Source organism: Pezoporus occidentalis, unplaced genomic scaffold (genome assembly GCF_034315485.1).
Source record: "Pezoporus occidentalis ecotype Australia unplaced genomic scaffold, CSIRO_AGI_Poc_V1 ctg27, whole genome shotgun sequence".
NCBI classification, from domain to species: domain Eukaryota; kingdom Metazoa; phylum Chordata; class Aves; order Psittaciformes; family Psittacidae; genus Pezoporus; species Pezoporus occidentalis.
In genome coordinates this window covers 12,351,132-12,373,983 of record NW_026914611.1, presented here as the reverse complement: position 1 = coordinate 12,373,983, position 22,852 = coordinate 12,351,132, and the positions used below count along the sequence as shown (strand labels likewise).

At 43.8% G+C, this 22,852-nt stretch overlaps 1 protein-coding gene across 2 annotated transcripts in view; it reads left to right on the top strand.

Annotated features, from left to right (window-relative positions):
* The first annotated feature begins 7,203 nt into the window (after nucleotides 1–7,203).
* EFNB2 (ephrin B2) overlaps nucleotides 7,204–22,852 on the top strand; it is a 49,438-nt gene continuing 33,789 nt past the window's right edge. For both annotated transcript variants that reach the window (XR_009965975.1, XM_062624726.1), the window contains exon 1: nucleotides 7,204–8,355. Coding sequence is in view for 1 of the 2 variants with exons in the window: in XM_062624726.1 (XP_062480710.1) it covers nucleotides 8,228–8,355 (128 nt within the window). In the remaining variant the exon portion in view is untranslated. The remainder of the gene's footprint in view (nucleotides 8,356–22,852) is intronic.

Here is a 22,852-nt window from a genome sequence, read left to right as displayed (position 1 = left end):
CATTGTTGCGTTTGATGTTCCTGATACAGGTAAGGAAATAGTTTGTCATTTCTGCAATGAATACATAGAGGAAGTTCAGTATCGTCTCTGTTAGATTTGTTTTTATTACATTGACAGCATTCAACCAGCTTTCCCCATTGTGTAAATAAACTGATTTGCTGAATAAAGTGAAAGTCTTAAATTCATATGTTTAAGTAAATTTTTTTAGTACACATTTATAAATGGTTATAAAAGTGACAATTCACGTTATTACATTCAAGACTATAGTAGTATTTTTTTTTTTATTTTCCTTTAAACTACTGTGGCTTCTACTTATAATGCAAAATTACACACAGTAACAAATCCCTGCAGTTGTGAATGTTTTTGATGGCTGCTGCTGTTTTCATGAATGTTGGTTTTTATTCTGACAGAGACTTATTTCAGCCATAGTATCATGTTTAAACAGCTGTTTGGCTTACTGCACTCAGACCAATACTTTGGTATCTAATCCCTTTCGGTTCACCTCATAATATAGTATATTGTATAAGTTAAGGTCATGACCATATAATGAATCTGATGGATCCTAATGGATTTAAAAATTGGAAGTTTTTTCCCAAAGGACTGGACTGGCTAGAATACTTGAAGTGAAAAACGAAATGAGATTCTGTCTAAATACATTGTTTTAGCCAGAAAGCAACTGTTATTTATATACAGATCTTGAATGTTGTCCATTTATATATACAGGTTTTATTTTGAAAAATTAAATTACAGATTGAAAACTATATATAAAATTCCCCTTTTTGTATATAATTATTCTACCAAAACCTGGATTACTATAGCTTGTCCAGTTCTAAAACTTTCTCCTGTTGGTGTACGACTTGGGTATTAACCGTAAAATGAAAGTTACCAGTAGTTGCCTGAGCATTTGAATGTCACTGGACAAAGTTGGAAATAATTCCTGATATTCCCAAAGGATCTGTTTCTGTAGGTTTGGCAGATTAAATGTGTGGGAGCAAGTTGACATGCATTGCTTTGTCCAGTATGTTAAGAAAAATGTGAAGACAGTAAAATACCTACACTATTACTGTGTAATTTGTCTATATATTGTTGCAGAAGAAGGTTGAAGGTTGCTTAATACATAGAAACAAAAGCTGAAGCCAAATAAATCATGTACATGACCTGTTGGCAGGAGCAGGCTGTATTTAAAACTTAACTGATACCTGTATTTCTAAACCAGAAAACATCCCCTGTTCCCTTATGAGAAACAAGCTATTAAAAGTCAATACTCAAAACAGACCTATGCATTTTTGTTTCCTCTCATCTTCTGAAAGCAAGAAGTTCTCATACGTGCAGTTGTGGTATCAAGTATTTTCTTCTAATAGTGAATTTGCAGCTAAATAAAAACATCTCTTTTTTACACTTAACATTGTGTAGGCTTAGACTTTGTTGTTCCAGTAGTGTTCCTTTAGGACTACTGTATGAACAAAATGTCTGATCACAGTTTGATCACCCCTTCTGCCATTCCACACACCTTCCTACCTGCCTTTCCTTCTCTCTGCCCTCAAAAAAGGAAGAGCAGCTAAAGCGGCTATGTATTTCTTTTCCCTTCCCCCCCCCCCCCCCAAAAAAAAAAAATAAAGTGTTCAGTTGGTAGAAATCACTGTCTCTTGGCTTGTCCTAAAGTATACAGTATTTCTTGGGATAGGTTTTGGTAGACCTAGTGTGGGAGGATGCCACATTTTTTATTCTGGGGCTTGTCTTCTTTTCAAAATTATCATAGGGCTTCAGGGATGCTGTCATTTTCTAGGAAAAATAGAGATGCACACAGTTTAGGAGGGGGGTAAAGTGGCATTTGATGATAAGGATTTGATGTTCTTGCATTCCTTTAAAACATGATACCTGGCTAATGCAAAGTAGGTTAGAACATAGGCTGACACATATATAGTGAGTATGAGCTCTGTGGGGGGGTCTACAGAAGGGTATTGGCCTACATAGAGAAACCTCTCCTAGAAGTTGCATTGGGTGTTTAAGTTTGATTTCATTACAGTTCGAAGTTTCAACTTAAATTTTGGTTAGACGATTCTTGGTTTATTCTGGAGCTTTGTGTGTTGGGTTTTTTTAACTCCCTTCCCCCAGGGAGGCAGGTAGGCATTTCCTGTTACCACTTACCTTCAGCAGTATTCATTTACCTTCTATGATAAGATATCTTAGTTTTCCCAATGCCTGTTCATAAATGCCCTGGAGCATTATTTTAATACTGAACAATGCATCTCTCCAGCAGAGGTGGGAGAGAGCAGGAGGCCTTTACAGCAGTGTCCTAGCAGTGTGCTGTTTGGAGATTTGTTAAACTGCCCTTTAAACTTCCCATGTTCATTATCATAATTTTTCCAAGCACAAGTAGAAAGCTGACTGCAGTGAGATACTTTGGAGAGCTGGTGTCCTTGAAGCTTAGCAAAGCAGACAATTAGGTTGGCAAGATGTCTAAGCTGCCAAGCAACTGTGTGCCTGTGTATAGACAGATATGTCAGTATTATCTTACTGAAGTATCAATACTTCATCTACTTCATATCTTGTCTTGAAAAAGAAGGATCTGTCTTCATTGTCGCTCCTTTTCTTTGAAGCTCTCTGTCACCTCATACACTTCACGTTGCTGACTTGAAGATTGTAAACCCCTCTTTCTGATGCTATAGTCGTTTGGACTTTTTTGTGCCATTTTTTGCACGTACACCTAATATGAAGGTGCTGGCTGTGATTCACTTTGAACTGCATGAAGCATCTCTTTAAACATTTTCAGAGTATTTGGGGGATGTGTGGTCCTTCTGGCAAGCAGGAGGAAAATTATTAGCTCAGTTATTGCAGGGTCTCAGTGCAAGTTCAGGTGGAATTCATGCTGATAAAAAACACTTCAGTTTGCATTACAGAGGTGATTTATTTCTGAAGAGAACGGTAGAGCTGCCTGTGTGCCTAAGGCTCATTCCAAGGCAGGAGGATATGGTCGAAGTGCCTGGGCTGGTACAGTTTTGGACCAACAGGCTGGTCCAGTTGGAGCTGAACCATGACTTTCATGCACCTCTGTTCCATTTCTGTGCTAGTACTACTGAACACATGCACGTTGGGGTTATCCCCATTTTCCCATCCTGCTGTTTTGTTTGCCAGCTGGGGAGTGCTAAAGCTCTGTTGACATTTCTATGCTGAGCAACCTAATGCTTCCCATTGTCTTTGCTGGACAGATGAACTAAGGGTTAGGCTGGCCCAGTGGTCAGCTCTGCTCAAGTGTATGTAAACCTCTACAAAAAGACAGTCATGCAGCTTAAGTTTGATCCCTGGACTGGTTTTTCACCCACGTTATCACAGACCACAAAATAATGCAGGGATTTTTGTTTTCACAGAGAGATACTTAAAATCAGTATAAAAATAAGTCAAATGGAGAATTAAAATGCATACTTAGGATGTACTTAACTTCTTGCCTCATTTTATTACAAGGCTGCTTGAATTCTTTAGCTGTGTTCTCATTTTCTAAGAAGCTATGGTTAACCAAAATTTCGGTTATAAAACAGACATGGAGGAGACAAATTAACATCTAGACATACACTCTACCATAAAGTGCAGAAAATGCAGTTAGGGTGTGAATGATATTTTAGGAGCTGTTTCAAGTACCCAGCACACTTGGCCTTTTGCACAAACAATAAACAACCCATTTAAATCAGTAAGTGTCAATCACTTGTCTTTATTAAAAGTAGTAGGAATTACACCTACTGAGTTATTCTTGACTTTCAAAACCGCTAAATTTTCGAGTAATAATGAAACTTTTCTACTTAATGAAAGATTTCATGTCCCATGTATTCTAATCGCCGATGTTCAGACTGATGTTTAAGAGAGTCGGGTTGCGGGCCCAATCCTGATCCCATTCAGATTAGCTGCTCTTTTTGTTACAGATTTTATAGGCTTGGAGCCAATATTTATGCAATTATTGCCCATGTCACTGTCAAAAAGAAGCCGAAAGGGGTTGATTATTGAGCTATAAACCGGATTTTTGCTGTCAGGCTGGCTGAGGTACAGGAAATCAAGGTTTGAGCAGTGCAAATACCAGAGTGCTGGTTTTCCCTGAAGGCAGAGGGAAAAGCAGGTCTCACCTGCTCGCTGGCCCGCTCACCCATCCATCTGTCCGTCCGTCCGTCCGTCTGTTGGAAGCCGAGCACACGGGGCCGCGGCGCCGGTCCCACGGCGGCAGCAGGATTTCCTCTCCCCGAAGCCTGTCCCCAGCGCGTTTGTCTGCCAGGAAATCGTGTTCCCCGCGAAACCCGAAATACCTGCCGGGACCTGCTCCTGAGATAGCCCCCGAGAAGCCGCGGCTGAAGGCCACTGCTAACTTCCTAACGTGTGTGAGCTTGTTCTGCTTCTAACCCCTCCGGCCTCAACACGTATTCTCACGTTTCCTCCGTGTCCGTGGCGAGTCTTGCTGCTCCTCGGAGGCGAGACGGTAAAGTCGGAGGTCAATGCAGCGGGCGGTGTGCGGACGGGGATGGACACAGGGAGGGAGCGCGGCCACACCGCGGCTGCTGCAGCAGCCCCTCTGCTGCTCCCGTCCGCGGGTCCGAGGGGACCCGCAAGTCACCCTGCGGCGCCGAAAGCGCTCCTCGCCCTGACCCTCAGCCGCGGGGATCGGCCTCTCCTGCGAAAGGAGTGACCTGTGGGGAGCAGCCACCGAGCCCGTATTTCTTTGGACGTCTTTAACTTTTGTTGCTTGGGTTATCTCAGAGATAAGTTCAAGTTTTTATCTAGGTTCTTAGTTAAAAGGATTTTATTAACGCTTACCTTTATGCGCCTACAGCGCGCATAAAAGGGATGCTGAGTAGAGTAAACCAGCTGTATTTACGTAAAATAATTAGCCGCTGGACAATAGAAGTCGAGCGATATATTTAGCTACATGAGGATATTTTCAGACAATACCAGGGCTCTTTATTTCCTCTGGTTTACTTAAAACAAGGATACGGAGAGTTAGAGGTCACAGTTTACTCACAGCTTTTGCAAAACACCGCTTGTAACCTTTTGCTTCAAAACAAACAGAAGCAGGGCTTCACAAAACTGAGGTAAAGCTATTTTACACGTCTCTGTTCATAGAAGAGTTTATCAGGCTCTGTGTTTACAGTGGCTCACGACTGGATACAGACCACACATTTGTTCAAAAGTTTAGTAATTAAGTACTTTCCTCCCCTCGCCGGCGAAGCTCTCCTTTGATGCCCCTCGATGTGCATAGATACCCAGTCTCTGTTTCCCACTTGAGCGCTAAGTTTCCGTCCTGGGAATCGGATCCTTTCCCACCAAATTGCGCCCCCGGATCTGCAATTCCTTGCTCACTGCAAATTAAATTTAATTAAGCAGTTTGCTTAAAACGCATTCGATATTTTGTGTGAAAAGCAAACTGATTTCCTTGTTTGAGTAGTAGATTTCATTAAGAAATCTACCCAACACAATTAGAGCAAAATCTATGGGGCATCGAGCGCGCCTCTGCCCCCCTTCCCCGTCTCTTGCGAGGGAAAGGAGTGGTCTCTGCCAGGCAGGACAGCGAAGGCTGGAGCGCCAGTTGAGTTTAAACTGGGGGAGGGGGAGCGAAGATTTCCTTCCAAATTGACCAGGGAAATAAACGACAATGCCAGTCGTTTACCTTCTAAGGGCTTCTCAACCTTCGTCTAAAAGCCGGAGGAGCTCCACAGCTAACCCGATTAAAAAAAAAAAAATAAATAAAAGCCCGTATTTCTCCGGGAATAAAATTGTGAGAAATTGGTTCCTTCTTACGGTCCTTTGTAGCGTGTTCTTACCTAAAAGGTAGGAAAATGACAGAAAAAGAGCGCTGTGATTTCCTGCGCTTTAACTTTCAATCCTTTTCTGCACATACTATTTTGGCACGAAATCCCTGCTAGAAGAAATTCGGCAACCCCCTGCATTTCACGGGACTGACTTTGACACGGTACAACCGGTGCTCAGCCACCGCGCAGCTCCTGGCTCGAACCACCACCAGGGCAGCGGCATCGGCGCCTCATTTGTCCTTCGCCGCCGTCTCCTCTCTCTTTTTCGGGGAGGGGGGGGTATACACGACCGCGAAGGCTGCGGGCAAAGCAGGAGGCGAAGGAGCAGCGGAGGGGTAGACACGGGCGAGTGTGGTCCGGTCCCTTCGCTGGTGGAGGCCTGGCCGCTAGTGGGTGCTGTGTCCCCGTGGAAGCGCGGTGGAACGGCGGGCGCGCACCCGTGCCGGGGCGGGGGGGGTGGGTCGCGGCTTCGTCGGTGCCCTCCGCACTGCGAAGTGGCCGAAGGGCGTCTCCGGAGCCGCATTGCCGGCCCTGTCCGCAGATAGATCCCTCTTGGCCAGGAATTAATAGCAAAGTGAAATAAAAGGCCAAGCTGCCAGCGAGGTACGCGGAGTCTGAAAACAACCGGATCCGAAAAAAACCCGGCAACCCCCGTATTATGGACGGGAAAACGCGCTGAATGATCGCCGGAGAAAGGCGAGGGAGCCCGCAGCCGCCCTCAGTGCCCTTGATTATCCCGCATCCCTTTGACGGGCTCTGCGTGTCCCGCTCCCCTCATTTCTTGGCTAATTGTCCCGCAACCAGATAAAACTTCGCTCACTCAGAGGCCCCGTGGTAAGGGCCTGTCGGCACCGAGCGTGGGAAAGCCCCCCGCTCCTCCGGCAACCGCAGAAAGTTGCGCGGGGAGTTCCGCACCAGCGGAGACCCGGCCCTTCCCCGCGGAGGTGTCTGCTTCCACGGAGCGCAGTCAGCAGTGCTATCCCGGGGGTGCGGGAGCGCCGCGGCCCCCGCTGTTTAAACAGCAGTGTACTTGAAAAAACGTCAATTTTTTACTTTTGAAAAAAAAAAAAAAAACAGAAAAAAGACTTTTTGGGGATTTATGTCTTTTCATTTTTATTTTTTCTCCCAGCGTGGGCCAGTCGCGCCTCCTGCACAAGCCCCGGCGTGACTAAGAGTGAGTGGGTTCTCCCCTCGCTTCGGCGGCCGCCCGCAGCACGACAGAGCCGGCAGCCGATGGATGTTACCTGCCAGCCCCGCTCGGCTCGGCTCGGCTCGGCCCAGCTCGGCTCGACGGGGTTGGGCTCGGCCCTCTGTGGCCCCGCCCGCCGCGGCGGCGGCGGTAAATGACACACGCGGCACCCAACCAGCGTGGCGGCCCGGCGGCGGCCCTATGAGCGGTGGCGGCGGGGCGGCGGGGCCGCGCTTATATGGGTACGGCGGCGCACTGCCGCCGGCTGCGCTCCTCCGCCGGGGACTCGCTGGGGCGGCAGTAGTAGAGGAGCAGCGGTATCACGGTTGGCGGCGCCGCGGCGGGAACGGCCGTGGTTGGCGCCGGTCCTCCTCCCTTCTCCGCGCTACGCAAGTCCCACGCCCGGCTTTCCTTGTCCTGCCGCCGGGGCGCGCACTGCGGATCGCGCAACGGGAGAGAGGGACGTTCTGACGCTGCGGACCCCCCTTTTCATTTCTTTTTACTTCTAAAAATACTCGTATTTTCACCACACTCCTTCTGTCCCCGCTCCTCTCGGGGGGCTTTGCCAACGACAAGGACAGCAGTGCCCCCCTAGGAAAGCCGGAGCCCTGCGGATGCGTCTCCCTAGGACCGGTGGAGCTGACTCGGAGTGGATTTATTGACTCGCGGTTGCTTCCGAGCTCCCTGAAACAGCCCGGGCTGGTGCCTGCGCGGATTGCAAACTGCAGGGAGCACTGAGAGGCGCACAGGGGGAGCCTCCTGCCGAGGCCGGGTCCCTCTCCACCAAACCTTTTATTTTACGTTTATTTTAGCTGTTTGGTTTTTTTTCCTCCTTTTCACGCCAGCATTAGACACTGAATGTGTATGGCGCACTGGATCCAAATGGGAGTTGGCAGTTTGAGTGGCATCTTCCAAGGCAGCCGGGAGACCCCCATTAAGAGGAAGGACTGAGCGTTTGCATTATTTTTGTTGTTACTTATGTTGTTACTTCGGAAGTAGCTTGGATCTTACCTCGTAGGAGAATTCCCTACATGCGAGTGGCATACATGACTCAGTAGATCTGCCTGCAGCTCTCACCAAGTGCATCGACGACCCTTCGCGTGTGGTTTTTATTTTTCTCACTAGTAGTAGTAGTATTTCTTCGCGCTCCACACCCCCGGCCGCTGGGATACCGGTGTGTCCCCCCCTGCTATTGCCGTCAGGTGCGGGGGAGTTGGCGAGGCTGCGGGAGGGACTCGTCGCCGCCGCGACCATGGCAGCGCGGAGACGAGACGCCTCCGCCTGGAAGTGCTGTTGGGGTGTCGCGATGGTTTTATGCAGAACTGCGCTGGCGAGGTCCATCGTTTTAGACCCCATTTATTGGAATTCCTCCAACCCCAAGTAAGTTTCCAGCCCGTACCCGCCTCCCCTCTGGGGTCGGCGATGCCCTCCGCGGCGGTGGGACGGGAAAGGAGGGGGGGACGGGGACGGAGCCGCGGGGACGGGGCGGGGAAAGCCGCGAGAGGCGGCTGCCGGGGTCTCCAGGCTGGGCTAGCAGCAGCATCTGGGCCTCTCCGGTGCGCGGGGCCCGTGTCGCGGCGGAGCTGCCCCGCAGCCCCTCGCCCCGACGGGAAGGAGGGCCCCAGGAGGGGGAGGCAGGATGGGGCGGCGGAGGGGGATCGGGAGCCGGACGGCAGCGGGAGGCTGAAACCTGCGTGCGGTGTGTGGGTTGCGCGCTCCGCCCCCGCGGAACCGCTGCCTCGGAGTCGGAGCTGCGGTGGGGGGCCGGCGGAGCCGTGCCTCGCTGGGCTGCCAGGGAAGGGTGATACTCTTAACTTCTCCGTCTGCAGATGCAAACTCATCCCATTGACTCCAGCGAAGTTACATCTGCTTATAACAGGGCTAAATTTGGTTGTGGAGTTGATGGTATCAAGGCACATGTCAGTGAGTAATGAACTAAGCATTATCCATCACACAACCATTTAGTGTCATTCTTCATTAACAAACCTAGGCAAAAAAGTTTGTGTATTCCCAGGGCTTTGCTATCAAAGCACACCCTTAAAACAGAAGCATATCCTTTAAAAAAAAAGTTCCTAAACATACAAAATTATTGCTACTAGGAAGAGGAACTTTTTGGGAAGTGGGCTCTTTCTAACTGAAGTAGTGATGAAAAACTAATTTCACTTCTTTCTCCTCTTTTATTTTTGAAAAGTGCATAATAAAAGTTGGCTTTGTTAGTTGTGAAATCGTTTGAACTTTAGTCACAAAACTCGAGTTTAGAAAACAAAAATCACTATAGGAAAAAATATTTCACAATGAGTCTGGGGAGTTTTACACCAGAAATACGTTAAGATAATTTCTTGTAACTCGTGTCTTCAGTTACATTTATTTAAAAGAAAACCATAGGCATTGTGTTAATTGAATGTAGAATGTCCCATTAAATCCAGTTAAGTACACGTTTTGTTTTCCCGGGAGAGTTTTTGGAGGAAATATCAGGTGGTGATGAGACAAGAACGAATTGAGTATTTCCTGAATCGGGGATTAATTCTGTGTAGGTGGCAGGATCTGCAGGAGTTTAGTGAAGATTTCAAAGTTTGAATTAGAAGTAACATCTCAAGTTTGTAGTCTTGTTTTACAGCCATCATTACCTACCGTTGTTCCCATGGAAGGAAAAACTTGCTGCAGATTTCTGCTGGCACTTTTCGATAATGGATGTATTTGCTGTGTCTCGATACGGTTTCTTTACTGAAAAGTTTTTCTGTTCCTAAAAAAAAAAAAAAAAAAAAAACAACAAAAATGCTGTGGACTGTGCAGTTAACTTTTCATTCCTAATTCTGTGCGACATGATCATTTTATATATGCACGAGGTGGGAAGCCAAAGTTTAGCTCCAGTCTCTCGCTCTGCACTTATATGATGCTACACAGCTAAGCCTTTCTTTGGCTTAAGAAAGGTGCGACATATCTAAGAATAAAGGGATCTGGCCGGTGATAAAGCGGGCTGTATAATGCTGTTTGAGTTCTCCAAAGTCAAAGGCTGCAAGCCGGGATTGCATTGCATTAGAGGGCCTGCTGTGCCTAGTGGAAAACAGGCTGAGCTCAGCCTGGGAGGAAGGGGGAAGGCTTTTGTATTCCGGCCCTTGATGGGTTTATGCCTACAGAGGTCACTCTTCCAATGCAGAAGAGCCCGAGCCCGCTGCTGCTTCCTCGCCTCAGCCAACTCCAACCTGCTTTCCTTTTTTTATTTTTTTTATTTATATTTTTTTTAAGCTTACCTTGGTAGCTTTTTATTAGCCATCAGAGAAATGAAAGTATCCCAGCAGCTGAATTCAGCCCATCTTATGGAGCCCGGGGATATGCTTCCTTTATCAAATACAAATTGTGCTTCCATTTGGCTAATTCTAAACTATTTGATTTAAAAAAAAAAAAAAAGGTTTGAATGTTGCTAATGGTAGATCTAATGATAATATCTAATTACTTTTTCAACTTAAATACATGCACGCTTAAAAATAGGTTGTGTTGCTGATGTAATTGGGTTTTCTTGAGTGATTCATTGAGGCTTAATCACCACAGTGAAGAAGTACACTATTAAAATTAGTCTTTTCAATTGCTGGGGGTAGTGATTTATAGGCCACTTGGAGGCCCGTCGTTTGGGGAAGCTTAGAAATACATTGCTGATACTGCTGCCGGTGAGACAGCTCCACTTCTCAGAGCAGGATTTCTTACTAATTCTTGTCACAATTGTTTGCCTGAAGGATAGGGAATAATTTCTCCTTAGATGAGGTTGTCCTCACTCTGGATTCAGGCTGAATGTTAGCCTGAGAAGCAAGCTGCTGAAGGGATTTTGGCATAGCATAATAATAAAGCTCCTTTCTAGGTTTGAAATAATAACTATCTTTGGTGCTGGTTAATTTATTCAGGGAAGCTGTGCATTTAACTCTATTGAAAGCCTCAGCACATAAATCTGCTGAACAGGTAGGCAATTAAATGCTGGGAGAAGTTGTTAGGTTAATATAAAGTATGAAATAATAAATTTCAGGTTAAGGTGAATGTATAAACTGAATTGGTTTTGCACTGAAGTCTAGAGGTTATAATTTCTAGCAGGTGGCTAGATGGAGAGCACACAGTCACTATTCGAACACAAAGCTCCTTTTCTTGTTGCCCCCTCTCTCCCTTTTTAGGGATCTGCTTTTATTGTCTTGATACTGCAAGATGTGACACATGAAATAATTACACCTGTGAACTTTATTGCTTGGGAGATTAAGCATCGTTGCAGATGGTTCTGGTAGACTTTATGGACTTATCATTTGAAGAACCTTAGATCTCACGATCTTGAAAACAACACAGAGAAAAATTACTCTGTGGACCTAACTCCTGTTGACACTTTTTAATGGGGGACTTTCTGCCTGTGCTGTTTCTGCCAAGACAAACAATGTATATAGATAGCATGGATTACCTCAGTTTCACCTCACAAGGGCTCAGGCACAGCCTCTGACACACAGGACAGCACATGATGTTACAAGCCTCCTTTTAGGCAAAAGGTAGAGACATCTCATTCAAAATAACATTCCTGAAGTGTGGCGGTTTCCCTGGGTGCTACAGGCCCGTGAGCAAGGCAGTTCATTGTCCGTAGTGGCATGTGGAAGGTAATCCTCACAAGTGGTGCCTTTGACATTGATGAAGTTAGATGATATAGCTGTTTATCTCTGATAACCAGTTATAGATGGGATATTTCACAGCCTGCTCTGAATGAATGCTAACATATCAGAAACTGATAAAATAAAATAAACTACAACTGATGACCCTGTTAGATGTTCTATTCAATAGCATATAGACTAGTCTGCTTCTCATTGTATCTGAAATTCTTAGTTTTGTAGGTAAACAAATGCATATTCGCTACTGATTGAATAGCCCCTTGAACTATGCTCTGCAGTTTGCATTTGGGTTAATCTTGTCGGTTTTAATACAGAGGGGGGAAAAAAAGGAGAAAGCACCAGGGGTGGAACTGTTAGTGCTTTCACATCCACATTCCTCACATTTTGTCAGGATGATAAACTGTAGGTAATGGACAGTCGTTGTTTCACAGGACAGGCGAGCCAACCGGAGCACAAAGAACTTGCTAAAGCGATAGCTCACAACATGTTTGGGAGCCTCTCACTGAGACAAGAATTTATTTGGAAGTCCTGTGTTATGGGACCACACTTTCTAACCTCAGCAATTACAGCTTCAAGCTGAAGAATCAGGAGTGGAAGGGTAAAATGATTTAAACACATGCTCCTAAATTGTACCCAAAACGTAGCTGTTGACACTTGGCATGCTAACACAAGGAGCAAGTGGTGGCTTCCAGTCCATTTGATATCTCTGGCATTCATAGCCAGGTCTCCGAAGCACAAGTGAATTAGCAACATGAATTCAGAAGAAACTGAAGGCCAAATTCTTCAGCTGGTTATTTGCCCCAGCCTTTTAATATGTGGAGTATAATTGCTATATTATTTATACTAATTATCTTAAAGTGTGTTATCTGTAAGCTGTGCTACGTTATTTCACTTTGTTTAATGAAGTAATTGCCTTTAGAAAGGCAGTGACTAAAAGTCAAGCTAAAATCACTGAAGTTCTCCCTCTTCCCACACACAGGAATGCCTCCCTCCTTTTCTTTTTAATCTCCTCTTCCCTGTTTTATTGTAAGGAGATCACATTGCTTTAGATGTGACACTCAGCATCGTCTCAAATTCAGCCAAGGACCTGAGGTGACTGCTGTGACATGCCAGCACGGACAGACCTGTCTACCCTGTGCAGCAGCCAGGACCTGGGTTGTGTTCTGGGAGCTTTTTCTTCTCTTTTTTTGGAGGACTTGGTCTTTATGTGTCGTGCAAACCTGCAGTACTTGAAACTGCTTGTTGCAAATGAGAAGAAAGTGTTCTTCTGAGGAAAAGATAGTGATTAAAATGTTATTCATGTGTGCCTAATGTCTGCCTGCCTTGGCTGCTGACATAAAGAAACCTGTTTTTCTGGTCCATTTATCATACATCTACATGGATTTGGTTATGAGCTCATTCTTTGTGAGGAGTTCTGGAAACTTAAATAGGAATGTTAAACTGCTTCAAATATTTTGATTAAAATATGCAGTGCCATAGAATATAGACTTTTAACCAGACCACCGCTGTCTTGAGCAAGGAGAGGTTTTTCGGGGGGCAGAGAGGGAGCAGGAAGGGAGAAGAGTTTGGGGGGGGGGGGGGAGTTTCATGAAAAGCAGAGGCAGGGAGGATCGCAAATGGACAGTGTTAGAAGAGCTTGGAAAAACTCCTGTGGCTTCATTGTCTTCTTAAAGCCAGAGAACACAAAGACAAACGCAGTTCAGTCTTTCTCCCATGATGGAAAATGTAAACCGTTGACACAGCTCCCATGTTTAACTTGTTTAATTCTCATTTTAAATTCAGTACTATACCGGCCGTGTGAACTCTGAAGATTTCTTTAGTAATCCATTTTGTAGTTCCGAATCAAAAACAAAGTGAAAAGGTCTGACACAATTTGCTTTTATTTTTAGGCAAATCAACCCTGGTCATAGTTAATAAGGGGATTACAACCCAGACTAGGTCTTTACAGATGTAATGTAAATCAAGGGCAGAGTATAAAGAAACTGATCCCTTTTGATTGAAGTATGGTAAAAAGGCATAGAGAAACTAGCAGCAGTAATCTGATTGTATGGCAATAAAACCACCATTTTCTGTCTTTCAGATAAAAATAATGTGGTAAATCCATGCAGTTCATAAGATGTAAAGGCAGATAAAGGGTGATGCCATGGCAACATATAGATTAGCTTGATGTTAGAAATGACACGTCTCTGAAAGGGGTGTTATAAACTAAGGACCTTGCTCCGGGCTGTAAGGTATTATGTGGGAACCGCGCAAAACTTGGGGGCCGGGATTAAGAAGTATGAAAGGCCTACTTGTGGCTTGGGATGGTTAAAGCAGCAAAGAAAAGCTGCTCAGTTCTTGCTCATTGGTGGTGTATAATATGGTAAAGATAGATTTCATTTACTGCTTTCTGCCGAGGTGGGGGCCGATTAAAACTTGAGATGGCTGCAATTGTTGGGTGGGGAAGATTTTCCTTTTTAACTCCTGCCCTAGCAGCAGCCCTTCGGAAGAATTAGCTGCGCTTGGGGTTTGTTGCCTTAATCTATTTGGGCTTGGGGCAGGAGCATGCTGGCAAGGAACAGAAAGCTGAGGGGATAGGTAGGACTGGGGTTATCTGGAAAGAAAACACAGAGCTTTTGATTTCAGCTGTGTTTCAGGCTGTGGTCTGCGTCTCACACTCCATGGGAGCAGCCAAAGATAAACACACTGCATTGTCTGTGCCTTGGACAGGTGATACTTCAGCATCTCTTGTGTTTCCCATCCTGCAAAAAATATAAAGGGAAAAGAACCCCCACAAGCAAACCAGCATCCATTCCTGTTTACCAATAAAGCTGCAGATAGCAAAATTGATTTGGCTTAGTCTCGAGGTGGTTATTTATTTCCGAAAGGCAGGCTGAAATCTAGAAATGAAGGAGATAAGCATCTGCCTACTCCCCCATCCCCAGCTGAAAATCATTGGGATGAGTTTGCTGTTTGCCCCTCGAATTCAGCCAGCAGACAATTTAGCCTTTGTTTTGTCATTTATTTTAAGCGATCTGCAGCTGTAAAGGTAGTAAAACACCTCTCTTAGTGCAACTACTTGGGTTATTTTCCTTACCTTTTCTCTTACAGAGCTTTCTAACAGTTAAGACTTGCTTTTTTACCCAACTGACAACCGTAACCACCCACAACTTAAAGTCAGCATTACATTGCAAATCAGGGGCACGATTCAAATGAGGAATATTTACTTTATTGCCTGCTCATTTGTCTGCTGGGGGGGGGGAGCACTCTGAATTTGTTAGGCAGAGTCTAGACATAAGTGGAAAAAACACTGAAGCCTACAATAACAGTTGTGTCTTTCTTTACTGGGAATGAGCTTGGGATGAGCTCGGCAAAATGGAATTCATGCTGTTCGTTTGGCAGTGATTGGGACACTGTTAAAATTTCTGGTCGGTTGATTCTTGTTTGTTTTTTTTTTTTTGGTGTGGGTTTTTTAATATATATAAATATATATGTATATATATATAAAGATGTTAATTACATGCTTGAATTTTATCATTCTTATTCTGCCCCATAGTAAGCTGAAAGCTTCACAATTCTGAGAAGGAAACTCCAAGACCAAAACTGTCAAGCTGCTGATGCTGATGGGATTTAACAGATGAAAAATAAACAAGTGCATATAGGGAGCTGAGCAGATTGTCAGAGTATACGTGGCCTGAAGTGCTCAGATAGGTTTCCTCTCCTGCAGCTTAACCTTCACAAATGTATATCAAAAGATCCAATTCATTTGCTGAAATTCTCCAAAGCGCGGGGGCACCCTCATCTAATTTACAGGCCGGTCACATCCAAGCACCTTGCATTCTGCATTTGACAATGATTGTTAATGGGCCATTCAACTAAAGTATTTGCTTGTTAACAGGGAACAGAGCATGATAAATGTCCAGCAAGCTTGCGGCCTCCTTCAGCTTTTCAAATGCAGACTGGTGCATATTTATGGCAGGCAAATGACAAAGGGAGAAGCTGAATTGCTCTGGCCTTGTGCTTTCTGCTCGAACAAGGGTTAAAGTAATTAAAGAAATAATGCAAAAACCGATGTCCTTTGTTTGCCCACCATTATCCAACATTTAGCTTTCGAACCTGCCTGTCATGTCACATTTCAGGAACGTTCGCGAGGAGGCTCGGTAGGTTTGGTGAGGCAAGGGAAAGAGCCGGTGGTTCTTTTTTGACTACCCCTCCCAGCAGGCGCCCCTCTGTCTCTCCGAAGTACTGCTCCCCGACCTACATCAGCCCAAAGTTGTGCTTAGAACACAGGGAGTTTGCACTTCTGTTCCCTAATTGGGGGAACACTCCCCCCAAAACCACCCAACCACAAACACCAAACAGTGGAGAGGCTTTGGGAAAACAAGCACATCGCACTCCAGCCAGCTTCTGGAAGCCAAGTATGGAAATAACATGGCAGAACAAAAAGCAGTTTTGCAGGTGCTCCTCCTCCCTCCCCAAGGTCAGGGAGATCTAAAAACCTGAAACTATGAGGATACACACAGGAATTCCCTGAACTCGAAGTGTCTTCAGTGTCATTTTCAATTATTTTTTTGTGCTTAGAAATTCAATTGTTTGGTCTTAGCCAGATTTTCAGAAGTCTTTTAACAGCCTTCAGTGCAGAATTACAACAGGTAATTCTAAATTCCGTGTTTGAAAATGGCACTTACTATTTTGTATTTCTAGTTGTGAGTAGATAAATGTGTTCAGGGCTTCTGTCTAGCTGCTGTTCAACTCCCATGAAAATACCTCCAGTGATTTCGTTATTACATTAGGCCTCAAGGGGTTTACATTATAAATGTTTTTTTCATTATAGGCAAAATTTACATTTTCTTATAATGAGCAAAATTTATCATTATTCAAGAAAGAGAACATCCAAATTATTTTTCTTTTTCCCCCCCCCTCCCCCCCGTTGTTAACTGTGCAGAGAACTTTCCTTTGATGTGATTATATACATTGTCAAAAGACAGCAAATAAGGGCAGGACCTCTATCTTTTTTGGCAGTCCTGGCCAGCCAGCACCCAGTGTTTATTGCGGTATCAGCATGGTAATTATAATGCAGCTGATTTAAACTTTGATGTAATAGTCTATGCTTTTTTCTGGTTTTAAATTTAGATTCCAAGCCAGAAAATATAAAGGCTGGTAGAGGATTATGTTGCTAGGTGAAACATTCCCGATGTATGGCATATGTATAAGATGGTGTTCTTTTTAAATGTCTCATGGTTGATGGCTGAAATAGGATTTACAAAACTTTACATAGTAGGATTCAGATCTGTGTACGCTTTAAAACATAATCAGGTTTTACACATGTCAACAGAAAATGAGAAATTCTATGCTTTGTCTTACACAGATAGGTTTGATGGTGGAATGATACCTTAGGCTGAAAAATCTGTGATGCTGCAAACTACTTCTCACCATTTTGTTAGTTTTTGTTTGAAAAGTGCATTCACCTAGGTACCCAAAGCAAAGAACAGCAGTGGGAAAGGTGAACAATGCACTATAAAGGACAGTGCATGTTAAACCCAATAAGAGAAGTCTAAAATTTATTATTACTGTTGTTATTATTAGTTAGAGCCCAGTCACAGTTGAATGCTGTTTTATTTTGGATTGGGAGTTCTGCCAGACTCCAGCCTGTCAAAGCTAAGAAGGCTCAAATCAAATCCAGGCCTATTTCTGCAGCATACAGGAATCCTGGCTCCTTGCCTGTGGATTCATTCAGGAAGACCCATCTGGCTTTTGATGTTCTGCAAGTTTGAAGCAGTTTGTTTAAGGAACCTATGCAGTGAGTGCTGGTGAAAGCACACATAACTGCACTTCTGACTCTTCAACTGGTGCATGGTTTCACATTTTCGTTTTTGTGCTGGTGCTTGCCATCTGCTTACCTACTGCCTGAGCAGCAGTTGGTTTCTATACCTGGCTGGATAAAAGTGTAAATTTGGAGTTGGAACATCTTGGCTCCTTTCGAGGAGTTGCAGTCCCATAGCATTCACTGCCCATACTTCATTTGCTTTCTTCATGTTTAGTTAATTTCAGTTTAGTTCAGAAGCAGTCTAGCTTAATCACTGCGTGACATTTGACCTTTAGGTTTTTGGCGGGTTTCTTTTTCCAAGGTATTTCCAAGCAATATATATTAATTGAACAGGAAGGTTATGTTGGCAGACAGGATTACTAGTCTGTGTGATAAATATTTTAGAAGATACATTTTTTAGTGGTAATTGTTCCTTCTATCAAACAGTTTTTAGGCACTTTCTGAAGAAAAAGCTGAATAATCTTAATCCATTTATTGCTTATTGTGGCCTTTTCCATTCCGTGGATCTATGTGTGACAACACGACAAACAAGACTGCACTATGCTCCTAAGGCCTGACTCAGGAAACTGTCCTTATTCAGAAAAATTCATGTTGAGCATGTGCTGAATGCTGAATATTTTTGCTGAAGTGGAACGAATTTAAGCATGAGCTGTCTTGAACCAAGGCCAGAGTGAAAAGGCTTTTGGGGGTTGGACAAATACAGATCTCTCTGAAGCTTCATTATGTATTTTTTTTATATATTTATATATAAAAGAGAATTCTGTCAGAAGCTACAGCCGTGTCTGCATTTTTAAAGTCTTAATTTTCACGTAACTCGCCAGTAGCTTATTTTCACGTAACTCGCCAGTAGCCAGTGTATCCATTCCAGTGGTGATCCCTTGCATTGGCTGGGACAGCTTAAGCATGTCCTGAAGGTCTGACTGCACCAGTAGCTCTGCTGGAACTGAGTTTTCTGTGCTTTTGCTTGTAGTTCAGTGTGATGTCAACAGCACATTTCCACTGGTGACCAACAGCTGAGAGTGACCCGGCTGTTCCCAAGAGACCAGGTTACCCTTCTGAGAGACAACTCAGTTTGCAGCAGGTGCACAGGCTGAACCTCCTTACAGTAGCCCGAACAAAATGCCAGTATCTCACAGGCACTGGGCAGCAGGTTAAAATGGAGTGTCTGGATCTCCAGTGTGGTAAAATTGTGTGGCTGGAGCTCCAGCTGTTCGCAGCCATCTGCTGTACCTGTCTGATTGACTCTTCCACGCAGGGTAGGGATGTCTGATGTTGGATGCACTTCTGGACCTTTACAGGAGGATTTTAAACTAGTCGAGTGTCAGTTTAGTTTAATTTGAGAGGTTCGGACCTGCAGTGGGCCAAAAGCTGGTTCTTGATAGGACAGATACTGCTGCTACTTTGGAGGTGGCAGCAGCCACCAAGTTTTATTCTGGTTCTGGGGGTCGGTCAAACTTTGGAAAAGTTGGTATTTAATGTGAAAAAATAGGATCTCCACTCTTGCAGGTGGCTGAATCTTGCGTTTATTGTGAGATGCAGGTGCAGACTGGTTGTAAATCTCCCATTTGGATTTTTGCTCAAGGTTATTTTCTCTCACCCCAAACCCATCATTTAAATACAAAGAGGAAAAGGATGCAGTATAGGAATGATAGAGGGTTCTAACTGGATCCTGAAGCCTTCGTGTGACAATGATTTGCCAGAATAGGTTTGGTTTGCCTTACAGTGCTGTTACTGCTTTGACATAACTTTTCCTAAAAGTTGTGAGTTAACAACTTGTTCTACTTCCAGTGTTTGCCTATGCAATAAGTAAATGGTATGCAATACTACGTTTTCTAGCAACTGCAAAGCAGCTGATTTTTTTTTGTTTGTTTGTTTGAATTTGAGATACAATCACCAATTATTAGTGTCTCATCAAGTAACAAGACAGCCCCCACCCTCTTTTGTAGACTTTGCTTGGAGCATGTCTTGGAATAAGACTATAGGTACAAATAAATTGAACTTAAGAGGAGGAAGACTGCAGACTTTGGTTGGTATCCCTGTACTGTGGTGGACATAAGATATTTGCTTTTGCAATAGGAATGGCAGGGAAGAGCACAGAATAGCACAGCAATAATACAGGCTGGTTTTACTGTTTCTTTCTTGCGATTTACTGTGCCCTTTTTAAGAAGTAGTTCTTTGGCAAATGCCAGCTGCTCTCTGTTAGCTTTCTAAAAGGGAAGACATTAGTGACTTGTGTAAGAAGCACACATGATTTGGTTTGACTTTCTGTTCTGTGCTAACTACTGCTCTGCATCTTTTCAATAAAGCAAAAACTTTCTTGGGTTTGGCACACCCCGCCTCGGTGAGCACAAGTTAAGTAGAGCACTGGTTTTGTGTTACGCTGAATTCATGGCAGATCTATCTTTGTTTTTCATTTGTCTGTTGTTTTTTTTTCCCAAAATCCAAACCATATAAATACCTGATTATCTTTGCTGCGAGAGCAAAGAGCTACTTTAATATTCCCAGTAGCATATTTTGAACAACAATTCTTTAATTAAAACAACATTGGTCTCTTCCTGTATTTCATGGCTGGCAAATGAGAGAAAACACCAGTGTTGATATCAAAGGGAGTCAGTTTTCATTACAGTAATGGTTCAATTGTGCAATGCTGTAGGCAGTGAAATTTAATATTATTGTGACTTGTATTGTAATTGTAGGATGACAGAGGAGAATGGATTAAGTTTAAATATAAGTGTACACAGCAGCACATGGACTTTGTCGAATGGAAGCTGAGGATTGGGGCAGGACAGGTCCCCCTCTGGTTCTGTCATAATGAATTAGTATTTTGTAAATAACTGGCCACTAGACTATAGATTTATTACCTTTTGTAGATATATGTGGACACACACAGACATACATGGATTCTGTACTCACTGTAATTGCAGCATGGAGTTGCAGAACGGGTTTACGCCTGTAGGCTTGCAGGGTATTTGAATGTCTAGGCTTCTTGTCTTCACTTTTCATGAAAATACTCTTGCCTGCCAGTTGGTGAAGTGTTCTTCTGAAGGATACACCCATCCTTTCGGTTGAGGGATTGCTAACACATGGGTGACCTCAGACTGGAAAGTCCTTTGTCATTCTTTCTTCCTGATGAATAAAGCCAGATTCAAATTGCAGATGATCTTTGCTTTAGGAAATCGTGCTGGAGAGACAGCTAGTGTTAATGAGCAATATCCCCTTCTTTACCAGTTGCCCATATACATGCAGATGAAAATGGAAGACAGTAATTTAAACCATCCATTACTGATCTCTTCCCTGGAAGATTAGGGACAATGAAAGCTAGACGCTTCATTTGTTTACTGTGTAGGCAAGTGGAAGATGTCCCCAAAGCAATGCCTAGTAGTCTACTAGTATGTAAACATGATGCACTGTCGTTTTACTCCAGATCGTCAGTGTTTCTCAGAGGTATATTCATGTTGAAACCTGTTCTAATGTTAAAGTGCAAAAGGGGGCAGTAAAGTGCTGTCCAAACAATGTTTATTTTTGGAAGGTATCTTTTGTGGCAAAAGTTGCATTTCTCAATAAGTTTATAATCTCCTGCATTTAAAATAATCACATGAATATCCTGCATTTGTGAAAGACTTATGAATGTGGCCGAAGCTTATTGTCAGGCATTGTGGGAACAGTGTTTGCTGTGTGCATTTCCATGTCCTGTCCTTTTAACTCAGTCCTGAAACATGCTACATATTTGGAAGGAATCAAAGGCTTTCCTCAGATATATTTAGGACATAGCTGTACGAAGCACTTCTGAAAGAGTTCCGAATTTGCTAATCATGTCTGGTTCTCATCTTGTGCATTAACAGCACCACTTTTCTGGAAGAAGAAAAAGCAACAAAACCAATATAAAAAGAATGCTGAGGCACTAGGGGTTTCAGTTTTAAGTACTAAAGTGTGTAGTGGTGGCATGGGTCAAGAGTTGGGCTCTCATCCAGACCCACAAGCATCATTTGTCAAGAGGTAACTAGAAAGAGCAGCTAATGACAATGCACTTACTGAGTGTTTTCTCTTTCAGAAATTCCTCAGAATAATCCATTTATACAGATTGGCTGCTACTCTTCACTGCAGCCACTTGCAGTTTTTAAATTCTATGTAGAAAGCATATTTCTGACAAAATGCAGTAAAAAGGAGAATGTGCCTCTGTGTGTTTCTGTGGTTGTGCATGAGAGAGTACAGTGATTTGAGGAGTGATTCCCTGTTTGTGGAAGCTCAGTAAGTCCAGTGCTGTTGGAGGGTTCATATTTCTGTAAATGCTGATGAAATGTTAATATAATACACTTAAAAATAGAACACTGCTCATATCCATGCCCTTTTTTGTTTGTTTTTTTTCCTCCTCTTAGTTAGAGAACTGTCCTGAAGCACATTAGCAGTTCTTTTGTGGTAACCAGAATTGATTTAGTAAATGGATCAGAATTCTCTAGTGCTTTAAGTACTTTTAGCTGAGCGGTAATTGCTTTCTCCACAGTAACACAAAAAGTTAATTGCTATTAATAGTGCTTTGTGTGGAGGTCATATATGAAAACTGAATATAAAATGTGTATTTTTTTTATAAAATATTCCTTTGTCAACTTTAGTAAAAAAAATCAAATCATGCCTCTTTCCAGTGTTTCAAGCCTTGCCCATGTGGTAAATGTTCTAAGCCAGGCTGGATGTTCTGCAAAAAGCCCAGATCTTGTTTCCCATTGTGGAGAAGAAGCCCAAAAAGATAGGTGTTTGCTCTCAAGTTTTTTAAGGCAGAGGAAGACATGCTTCCTTTTTACATGAGGAAAAACCATGCATTCATTTTCGCACCTTGGATTCATGTTAGGGAGAGGGGTAAAGCCCAAATTGGTCTGAAGGTTTTAGTTGTGTAAGTGGGGGTTTTGCCTTGTACTGCAAGTGAGAGCCAAGCAGTGAGGGAAAGGGCAATTTTCCAGAAAAAGCTAAATCATCTCTTGCAGGCAGAGATGGTGTCCAGTTGAAACAGATCTGCTGTCTTACAGCAAAACTATTCTGGCAGCTGCACGCAGGGGGGTTGAAGCCAGGATGCTGCCTCTGCTTCATGGGGGGACATGGGGAAAGGGGGTCTGTGGTCACCCCGAGATGTCGTGAATCTCCTGGACAGGAATTGCAGTTAGCTACCTCTGGTAGAGCCCAGATTGGGGTAGTCCTGAAGTAGAGGCTGCGGCACCTCCTTTGGCTTATTTTTCCACAGAATGAGATCACATTCACAACCTCATACATCACAGCTCTTAAGGTACCAGATTTTCTTTTAGAGAGAGTGCCTCCGATAAGATAGATGTATTTGGTGCTGGGTTGCAGGTGACCTTCCATATGCATGAAAGGTGAAAGGGGTATGGTTTTTGCCAGATACCATGTCTTAGCTGCAGGTTTTGTGCTCTCTCAAGTGCAAGGCATCTTTAGG